The 11,033-nt window shown below is 40.7% G+C and overlaps 1 protein-coding gene across 1 annotated transcript; it reads left to right on the plus strand.

Moving 5' to 3' along the window:
• The first annotated feature begins 9,763 nt into the window (after positions 1-9,763).
• Positions 9,764-10,794, plus strand: LOC117216043. Its single transcript, XM_033462576.1, has 3 exons — positions 9,764-10,102; positions 10,178-10,249; positions 10,328-10,794. Exons 2-3 carry the CDS (start codon positions 10,202-10,204, stop codon positions 10,739-10,741), a joined length of 462 nt encoding a protein of 153 aa, XP_033318467.1. The 5' UTR covers positions 9,764-10,102; positions 10,178-10,201; the 3' UTR covers positions 10,742-10,794.
• Positions 10,795-11,033: the final 239 nt, after the last annotated feature.

Consider the following 11,033-nt stretch of genomic DNA (forward strand, 5'->3'; position numbering starts at 1 on the left):
TAAACGTCGAAATATCTCCAACGGGAAGGAAGTTACGGCCATTTATCGTCCAACAAATCGAAATTTTCGCGATTTGCGAGATATTTTGCCTGTTTCGACGCTTAAATGGTTGTGCATTGCATTAGCACTGTGAAATGGAGTTCAACGAGCGCTTAAACGTCGAAATATCTCCAACGGAAGGAAGTTACGGCCATTTATCGTCCAAAAAATCGAAATTTTCGCGATTTGCGAGATATTTTGCTTGTTTCGACGCTTAAATGGTTGTGCATTGCATTAGCACTGTGAAATGGAGTTCAACGAGCGCTTAAACGTCGAAATATCTCCAACGGGAAGGAAGTTAAGGCCATTTATCGTCCAAAAAATCGAAATTTTCGCGATTTGCGAGATATTTCGCTCGTTTCGACGCTTAAATGGTTGTGCATTGCATTAGCACTGTGAAATGGAGTTCAACGAGCGCTAAAACGTCGAAATATCTCCAACGGGAAGGAAGTTACGGCCATTTATCGTCCAAAAAATCGAAATTTTCGCGATTTGCGAGATATTTTGCTTGTTTCGACGCTTAAATGGTTGTGCATTGCATTAACACTGTGAAATGGAGTTCAACGAGCGCTTAAACGTCGAAATATCTCCAACGGGAAGGAAGCTACGGCCATTTATCGTCCAAAAAATCGAAATTTTCGCGATTTGCGAGATATTTCGCTCGTTTCGACGCTTAAATGGTTGTGCATTGCATTAGCACTGTGAAATGGAGTTCAACGAGCCCTTAAACTTAGAAATATCTCCAACGGGAAGGAAGTTACGGCTATTTATCGTCCAAAAAAAAAGAAATTTTCGCGATTTTTTTCGAGATATTTCCTCGCCTGCTCTCGACGCTTAAATGGTTGCAGCATTGCATTAGCACTGTGAAATGGAGCCAACGAGCGCTTAAACGTCGAACATTCCAACGGGAAGGAAGCGTTACGGCCATTTATCGTCCAAAAATCGAAATTTTCGCGATTTGTGCCGATATTTCGCTCAGATTGCCATAAATGGTTACAGCATTGCATTAGCACTGTGAAACAGTTCAACGAGCGCCAAAACGTCGAAATATCTCCAACGGAAGGAAGTTACGGCCATTTATCGTCCAAAAAATCGAAATTTTCGCGATTTGCGAGATATTTCGCTTGCTTCGACGCTTAAATGGTTGTGCATTGTATTAGCACTGTGAAATGGAGTTCAACGAGCGCTTAAACGTCGAAATATCTCCAGCGGGAAGGAAGTTACGGCCATTTATCGTCCAAAAAATCGAAATTTCCGCTATTTGCGAGATATTTCGCTTGTTTCGACGCTTAAATGGTTGTGCATTGCATTAGCACTGTGAAATGGAGTTCAACGAGCGCTTAAACGTCGAAATATTTCCAACGGGAAGGAAGTTACGGCCATTTATCGTCCAAAAAATCGAAATTTTCGCGATTTGCGAGATATTTCGCTTGTTTCGACGCTTAAATGGTTGTGCATTGCATTAGCACTGTGAAATGGAGTTCAACGAGCGCTTAAACGTCGAAATATCTCCAACGGGAAGGAAATGACGGCTATTTTTCATCCAAATAAACGAAATCTTCGCGATTTGCGAGATATTTTGCTTGTTTCGAGGCTTAAATGGTTGTGCATTGAATTAGCACTGTGAAATGGAGTTCAACGAGCGCTTAAACGTCGAAATATCTCCAACGGGAAGGAAGTTACGGCCATTTATCGTCCAAAAAATCGAAATTTTCGCGATTTGCGAGATATTTTGCTTGTTTCGACGCTTAAATGGTTGTGCAATGCATTAGCACTGTGAAATGGAGTTCAACGAGCGCTTAAACGTCGAAATATTTCCAACGGGAAGGAAGTTACGGCCATTTATCGTCCAAAAAATCGAAATTTTCGCGATTTGCGAGATATTTCGCCTGTTTCGACGCTTAAATGGTTGTGCATTGCATTAGCACTGTGAAATGGAGTTCAACGAGTGCTTAAACGTCGAAATATCTCCAACGGGATGGAAATGACGGCTATTTTTCTTCAAAATCGACGAAGTCTTCGTGATTTGCGAGATATTTTGATTGTTTCGACGCTTAAATGGTTGTGCATTGCATTAGCACTGTGAAATGGAGTTCAACGAGCGCTTAAAACTGCCAGAAATGGTCTCCAACGGAAGGAAGTTACGGCCATTTATCGTCCAAAAACGAAACTTTCGCGATTTGCGAGATATTTTCGCCTGTTTCGACGCTTAAATGGTTGCGCATTGCATTAGCACTGTGAAATGGAGTTCAACGAGCGCTTAAACGTCGAAATATCTCCAACGGGAAGGAAGTTACGGCCATTTATCGTCCAAAAAATCGAAATTTTCGCGATTTGCGAGATATTTTGCTTGTTTCGACGCTTAAATGGTTGCGCATTGCATTAGCACTGTGAAATGGAGTTCAACGAGCGCTTAAACGTCGAAATATCTCCAACGGGAAGGAAGTTACGGCCTTTTATCGTCCAAAAAATCGAAATTTTCGCGATTTGCGAGATATTTTGCTTGTTTCGACGCTTAAATGGTTGTGCATTGCATTAGCACTGTGAAATGGAGATCAACGAGCGCTTAAACGTCGAAATATCTCCAACGGGAAGGAAGTTACGGACATTTTTCGTCCAAAAAATCGAAATTTCGCGATTTGCGAGATATTTCGCTTGTTTCGACGCTTAAATGGTTGTGCATTGCATTAGCACTGTGAAATGGAGTTCAACGAGCGCTTAAACGTCGAAATATCTCCAACGGAAGGAAGTTACGGCCATTTATCGTCCAAAAAATCGAAATTTTCGCGATTTGCGAGATATTTTGCTTGTTTCGACGCTTAAATGGTTGTGCATTGCATTAGCACTGTGAAATGGAGTTCAGCGAGCGCTTAAACGTCGAAATATCTCCAACGGGAAGGAAGTTACGGCCATTTATCGTCCAAAAAATAGAAATTTTCGCGATTTGCGAGATATTTCGCTTGTTTCCACCCTTAAATGGTTGTGCATTGCATTAGCACTGTGAAATGGAGTTCAACGAGCGCTTAAACGTCGAAATATCTCCAACGGGAAGGAAGTTACGGCCATTTATCGTCCAAAAAATCGAAATTTTCGCGATTTGCGAGATATTTCTCTTGTTTCGACGCTTAAATGGTTGTGCATTGCATTAGCACTGTGAAATGGAGTTCAGCGAGCGCTTAAACGTCGAACATTCCAACGGAAGCAGCGTTACGGTTATTTATCGTCCAAAAATCGAAATTTTCGCGATTTATGGTGATATTTCGCTTGTTTCCTTTTGACGCTTAAGTGGTTGTGCGCATTGCATTAGCACTGTGAAATGGAGTTCAACGAGCGCTTAAACGCGTCGAAATATCTCCAACGGAAGGGAAGTTACGGCCATTTATCGTCCAAAAAATCGAAATTTTCGCGATTTGCGAGATATTTCGCTCGTTTCGACGCTTAAATGGTTGTGCATCGCATTAGCACTGTGAAGTGGAGTTCAACGAGTTCTTAAACGTCGAAATATCTCCAACGGGAAGGAAGTTACGGCCATTTATCGTCCAAAAAATCGAAATTTTCGCGATTTGCGAGATGTTTCGCTCGTTTCGACGCTTAAATGGTTGTGCATTGCATTAGCACTGTGAAATGGAGTTCAACGAGCGCTTAAACGTCGAAATATCTCCAACGGGAAGGAAGTTACGGCCATTTATCGTCCAAAAACGTACTTTCGCGATTTGGCAGATATTCCTCGCCTCGTTCTGACGCTTAAATGGTTGTGCATTGCATTAGCACTGTGAAATGGAGTTCAACGAGCGCTTAAACGTCGAAATATCTCCAACGGAAGGAAGTTACGCGATTTATCGTCCAAAAATAGAAATTTCGCGATTTGCGAGATATTTCGCTTGTTTCGACGCTTAAATGGTTGTGCATTGCATTAGCACTGTGAAATGGAGTTCAACGAGCGCTTAAACGTCGAAATATCTCCAACGGGAAGGAAGTTACGGCCATTTATCGTCCAAAAAATAGAAATTTTCGCGATTTGCGAGATATTTCGCTTGTTTCGACGCTTAAATGATTGTGCATTGCATTAGCACTGTGAAATGGAGTTCAACGAGCGCTTAAACGTCGAAGTATCTCCAACGGGAAGGAAGTTACGGCCATTTATCGTCCAAAAAATCGAAATTTTCGCGATTTGCGAGATATTTCGCTTGTTTCGACGCTTAAATGATTGTGCATTGCATTAGCACTGTGAAATGGAGTTCAACGAGCGCTTAAACGTCGAAGTATCTCCAACGGGAAGGAAGTTACGGCCATTTATCGTCCAAAAAATCGAAATTTTCGCGATTTGCGAGATATTTCGCTTGTTTCGACGCTTAAGTGGTTGTGCATTGCATTAGCACTGTGAAATGGAGTTCAACGAGCGCTTAAATGTCGAAATATTTCCAACGGGAAGGAAGTTACGGCCATTTATCGTCCAAAAAATCGAAATTTTCGCGATTTGCGAGATATTTCGCCTGTTTCGACGCTTAAATGGTTGTGCATTGCATTAGCACTGTGAAATGGAGTTCAACGAGCGCTTAAACGTCGAGATATCTCCAACGGGAAGGAAGTTACGGCTATTTATCGTCCAAAAAATCGAAATTTTCGCGATTTGCGAGATATTTCGCGCGTTTCGACGCTTAAATGGTTGTGCATTGCATTAGCACTGTGAAATGGAGTTCAACGAGCGCTTAAACGTCGAAATATCTCCAACGGGAAGGAAGTTACGGCCATTTATCGTCCAAAAATTCGAAATTTTCGCGATTTGCGAGATATTTTGCTTGTTTCGACGCTTAAATGGTTGTGCATTGCATTAGCACTGTGAAATGGAGTTCAACGAGCGCTTAAACGTCGAAATATCTCCAACGGGAAGGAAGTTACGGCCATTTATCGTCCAAAAAATCGAAATTTTTCGCGATTTGCGAGATATTTCGCTCGTTTCGACGCTTAAATGGTTGTGCATTGCATTAGCACTGTGAAATGGAGTTCAACGAGCGCTTAAACGTCGAAATATCTCCAACGGGAAGGAAGTTACGGCCATTTATCGTCCAAAAAATCGAAATTTTCGCGATTTGCGAGATATCTTGCTTGTTTCGACGCTTAAATGGTTGTGCATTGCATTAGCACTGTGAAATGGAGTTCAACGAGCTCTTAAACGTCGAAATATCTCCAACGGGAAGGAAGTTACGGCCATTTATCGTCCAAAAAATCGAAATTTTCGCGATTTGCGAGATATTTCAAGCATTTCGACGCTTAAATGGTTGTGCGATACATTAACGCACTGTGAAATGGAGTTCAACGAGCGCTTAAACGTCGGTATATCTCAACGGGAAGGAAGTTACGGCCATTTATCGTCAAAAATCGAAATTTTCGCGATTTGCGGGGGCTGTTTGCGCGTTTCGACAGCAAATGGTTGTGCATTGCATTAGCACTGTGAAATGGAGTTCAACGAGCGCTTAAACGTCGAAATATCTCCAACGGGAAGGAAGTTACGGCCATTTATCGTCCAAAAAATCGAAATTTTCGCGATTTGCGAGATATCTTGCTTGTTTCGACGCTTAAATGGTTATGAATTGCATTAGCACTGTGAAATGGAGTTCAACGAAGTCTTAAACGTAGAAATATCTCCAACGGGAAGGAAGTTACGGCCATTTATCGTCCAAAAAATCGAAATTTTCGCGATTTGCGAGATATTTTGCTTGTTTCGACGCTTAAATGGTTGTGCATTGCATTAGCACTGTGAAATGGAGTTCAACGAGCGCTTAAACGTCGAAATATCTCCAACGGGAAGGAAGTTACGGCCATTTATCGTCCAAAAAATCGAAATTTTCGCGATTTGCGAGATATTTCGCTCGTTTCGACGCTCAAATGGTTGTGCATTGCATTAGCACTGTGAAATGGAGTTCAACGAGCCCTTAAACGTCGAATTATCTCCAACGGGAAGGAAGTTACGGCCATTTATCGTCCAAAAAATCGAAATTTTCGCGATTTGCGAGATATTTCGCTCGTTTCGACGCTTAAATGGTTGTGCATTGCATTAGCACTGTGAAATGGAGTTCAACGAGCGCTTAAACGTCGAAATATCTCCAACGGGAAGGAAGTTACGGCCATTTATCGTCCAAAAAATCGAAATTTTCGCTAATTGCGAGATATTTCGCTCGTTTCGACAGCAAATGGTTGTGCATTGCATTAGCACTGTGAAATGGAGTTCAACGAGCGCTTAAACGTCAGAAATATCTCAACGGGAAGGAAGTTACGGCCATTTATCGTCAAAATCGAAATTTTCGCGATTTGCGAGATATTTCCGCTCGTTTCGACTTAAATGGTTGTGCATTACATTAGCACTGTGAAATGGAGTTCAGCAGGCGCTTAAACGTCGAAATATCTCCAACGGAAGGAAGTTACGGCCATTTATCGTCAAAAATCGAAATTTTCGCGATTTGCGAGATATTTCGCTCGTTTCGACGCTTAAATGGTTGTGCGTGCGTGCTTGCTGTGAAATGGAGTTCAACGAGCGCTTAAACGTCGAAATATCTCAACAGGAAGGAAGTTACGGCCATTGTCGTTCAAAAATCGAAATTTTCGCCGATTTGCGAGATATTTCGCTCGTTTCGACTTAGCAAATGGTTGTGCATTGCATTAGCACTGTGAAATGGAGTTCAACGAGCGCTTAAACGTCGAAATATCTCCAACTTGAAGGAAGTTACGGCCATTTATCGTCCAAAAAATCGAAATTTTCGCGATTTGCGAGATATTTCGCTTGTTTCGACGCTTAAATGGTTGTGCATTGCATTAGCACTGTGAAATGGAGTTCAACGAGCGCTTAAACGTCGAAATATCTCCAACGGGAAGGAAGTTGCGGCCATTTATCGTAAAAAAAAACCAAAATTTCGCGATTTGCGAGATATTTCGCTCGTTTAGACGCTTAAATGGTTGTGCATTGCATTAGCACTGTGAAATGGAGTTCAACGAGCGCTTAAACGTCGAAATATCTCCAACGGGAAGGAAGTTACGGCCATTTATCGTCCAAAAAATCGAAATTTTCGCGATTTGCGAGATATTTCGCTCGTTTCGACGCTTAAATGGTTGTTCATTGCATTAGCACTGTGAAATGGAGTTCAACGAGCGCTCAAACGTCGAAATATCTCCAACGGGAAGGAAGTTGCGGCCATTTATCGTCCAAAAAATCGAAATTTTCGCGATTTGCGAGAAATTTTGCTTGTTTCGACGCTTGAATGGTTGTGCATTGCATTAGCACTGTGAAATGGAGTTCAACGAGCGCTTAAACGTCGAAATATCTCCAACGGGAAGGAAGTTACGGCCATTTATCGTCCAAAAAATCGAAATTTTCTCGATTTGCGAGATATTTCGCTTGTTTCGACGCTTAAATGGTTGTGCATTGCATTAGCACTGTGAAATGGAGTTCAACGAGCGCTTAAACGTCGAAATATCTCAAACGGGAAGGAAGTTACGGCCATTTTTCGTCCAAAAAATCGAAATCTTCGCGATTTGCGAGATATTTTGCTTGTTTCGACGCTTAAATGGTTGTGCATTGCATTAGCACTGTGAAATGCTATCTATCGGTATTGTCGCTTGGGAAATTATCGGCGATGATACGGGTGTCTTGATTTCCTTTTTTATTTTCAGTGAACGCACATCGTCTTGTAATTTATTCATTGTTGTACTCATGTCGCGAAAATTCGCATCCCATGCTTTAAGTTTTTCCGATAACATCAAGATCATGCCTTTGTCCAACGATTCTAATTTAGTCGACATTATTTCTTAGGTATATATTTTATCGATAATCGTGACAACTTTAATCCCTTGTGGAGCGAATCGAACCGTTTAAACCAACTTTAATCCTCCGTGGAGCGTATCCCACCGCTGCCACCAAAAATTTATTACTTTACTCTGTTACGTATCTATTTGTTTAAATCGATCAAATTTAAAGTTAAATTTTACTGAAAAATTTTTTTTTTATAGTTTGAGTTTTGAATTTAATCGGAAGGGAAATAAATTGAAATGATATTATTGTGTATTTAATACTGATTTAGATTTCTAATTAATACGGTAGTTGCTGCCACCAGAAATAGTCTAAGGACTATTTCAAAATATTTTATTTTTATTATTTTCTTTTACGCTTAATGGGTAGCGTTAACTGACGCTTAATGCAACTGGTAAACGAATTCCACTTTTCGGCTAACCTGCTATGCGCAGGGATACTAGCACGGGAGAGGATTAAAGCTGGGTACAATAAATATTTTTCCTCGTTGAACGGATTTTTATTTGAATGTAAAATGGCTTAGGTTATTATATATATATTTTATTAGCTAGATAATATATATTTTAGCGTTGCTGGATTGGATAGGAATGTGAGATTTTTCGTTGTTTTATATAAATTTATTTTTACGTTTGACTTCTTCTTCTCTTTTAATTTCGCTGTAGTAGTTTGCCGTTAGGACCGAAACTCAATTCATTTACTACGATGGATTCTGTCACCACGATTTTCTTGCCTTTTGAGTTTAATAATCGGGGATGATTCCAACGATCCTCTCTGTGTGGGACTCGTGTGATTTCGCAAGCCTTGCCCAAAGACGGGTAATATTTTACCAACAGTGGGAGGAGGAATGCGGAGATCGATGGGTGTTTTCGATAAGCGAAAACACCGTTTGCACAAGCCAACACAGCGAACGATCCTTTGGTTAAATTCTCGAAGGGAAATTGTTCTGTTATATCTCTCTTACAATCGCATGCAATGATGGCAAGAATATCAGTTAATAGCAACGCCGGTATTGTTCTTAATTTTCGATTGACCCCGACGATGTATTTAATAGTCCTTCCTGTGCGGGACTTATGTGATTTCGCAAGCCTTGCCCAAAGGCGGGTAATATTTTACCAACAATGGGAGGAGGAATGCGAAGATCAGTGGATGTTTCAGTAGTTGAAAACACCGTTCGCACAAGCCGACACAGCGGACAACTCTTTTGTTAAAAGTTTAAACAATGATTCTATCTTCAAAACCGTTCGCGAAAATATAACGAAATCGATGATAGGAAGTTCTAATTCAATTCTCGAGGGCAACGAGATTACCAGAGAAGAAGGAAATTTTCAAAATTAATTTTCTTACCTTGAGGAGTAGGTGCTGTCTGGTGCCATTGCCTCAGCCGCTCCGGTGGTCGTCGAAGTTTTGTTGAGTTTATTATTTGAACTCGAATATAGTTTACTATCAACTCTTACTTTATTTATCTATTTTAATACAGACTGAGCAATTCACTTAGCTGGATTAATACCGCAATTACAATGCGCGTTTGTGTTTAAACGATGAAATGAGGACTTCAAAGATAAAATTTTCTTTTTACTTAGTCGCGACTCTCTTTTCTTGACCGAAAAAATTAAGACCCCGAAACGCAAAATACTATACAAAATTTCTAAACGCAGTGACGAGCGCAATAACGAACGTAGTAATAAATTAATAATGGGCCGTAATAACAAACGATCACAAGAATTATGAACAAACTAATGAGCGAAGAATAATGAGCCGTAAGGAATGAACACTATAAAAAATGAACGAACGCAAATTATAAGAAGAATGGACACTATAATAATGAACAAAGAATAATGAACCGTAATAAGAATGTTCACCAGAATAATAATGAGCGCTGCGCTATGTTGCTACGCTTATTTATAATGCCATCCCCCACGGGGTGGTGGTCCACTGGGGGTACGCTTCCGTGGGAATCGGGATGTTGCAGTTTGGGCTTCTTGGAATCGTACGTGACAAAATGCAAATTCCATATTTCGACTTAGTTTTTATCAGTCCTGTGTTCCGCTGAGCTAGCGTCTAGGAGATTTGAAGCATTCCACGCTGATCTAGTCCTTTCCACGAGAAACTTCCACGTGCTGTACCGTGGGAATTACCGGTGTTCTTCGGCGCGTGGAAGGGCTGGTGGCTGCAGCATCATTATCATTTCAATGTTTACTGGGTAAACACGCGCAACTCCGCTGCTCTCCCATAACAAGGACCTCCTCCTTCGAGTTGTTTTGCGTAAGTTTGGATGTTTGCATATTAAGGTTGTTTTTGTGATTTTGATTGTTTTTTCCTTTTTTGCTATTTCCCTAGGCTTCGGTGATAAACGTTCGAACAATGTTTGCGGAGTCGTTTCCATCAGAGGTTCCTTTCCAGACTTCCCTGGTACGTATTTAGTCTTGTTCTTAGTCCGCTTGATTCGTCCTGTTTCGTTTTATTTAAAATATACCGTGTTGTTCTCAGCCCAAGCGAAAGAGGGATTCCGAAGAACCCATGGGCGACTCGGGGGGACCAATCAAACGCATGCGGCCCTGTGATAAACCACGAGTATCAGAGTGGTTGGAGGAACTATTCAACATTGGTGCCGAGGCCGTGTCGAAATTGGGCTTTGACGATTTGGTTACTTTCGACGAGAATTTCTTCGATGCAGAGACCGTCGTATTGGAGAGGGAACCCCCTCTGGTTGAAATCGTTGATACCGATCGTTGCGTGAAAGTTCGTTTTGCGAATGAAATTCCCGAAGAGGTTTTGGAGGCACATCTTCGTCACCATGCTTCTGGGAGAAAGGGAATTTCCCCTGTTGTGCGCTATTGGTGTATGCGTGAGTTCAGCGAACTTTATCCCGGAGCTCCTTGCTTCGATTTTGATTTAGTGTAGCTGCTTCAATTTCGTTGGTTCGCTGTTTGATGTTCCTTATTATTATTAATTTTTTGATGTATTTTGTTTTGTGTTCAATATATATATATATATATATATATATATATATATTTTGAATGTGATAGTGTTAGGTTATCTATTTTACGTTTGTTATTTTTTTCAATTTTATATTTCCCCCCTTTTAATTAATTATATATATATATTTTTTTTTACATTTGTAGTTGCGCATAGAATTTATTAAAGAAAAGTGTTAACAATGTGTTTTCATGATTTGTTTCTCGCGCCTGACTTT

The sequence above is a fragment of the Bombus bifarius genome, unplaced genomic scaffold (assembly GCF_011952205.1).
Source record: "Bombus bifarius isolate JDL3187 unplaced genomic scaffold, Bbif_JDL3187 scf7180000010078, whole genome shotgun sequence".
Lineage (NCBI taxonomy): Eukaryota > Metazoa > Arthropoda > Insecta > Hymenoptera > Apidae > Bombus > Bombus bifarius.

Excerpts from the sequence above, each read along its gene's own strand:
- LOC117216043 (XM_033462576.1), top strand. The coding sequence starts at position 10,202 with ATGTTTGCGGAGTCGTTTCCATCAGAGGTTCCTTTCCAGACTTCCCTG. Across the intron at positions 10,250-10,327 it reads TTCCTTTCCAGACTTCCCTG|CCCAAGCGAAAGAGGGATTC; the intron begins GTACGTATTTAG and ends TGTTGTTCTCAG.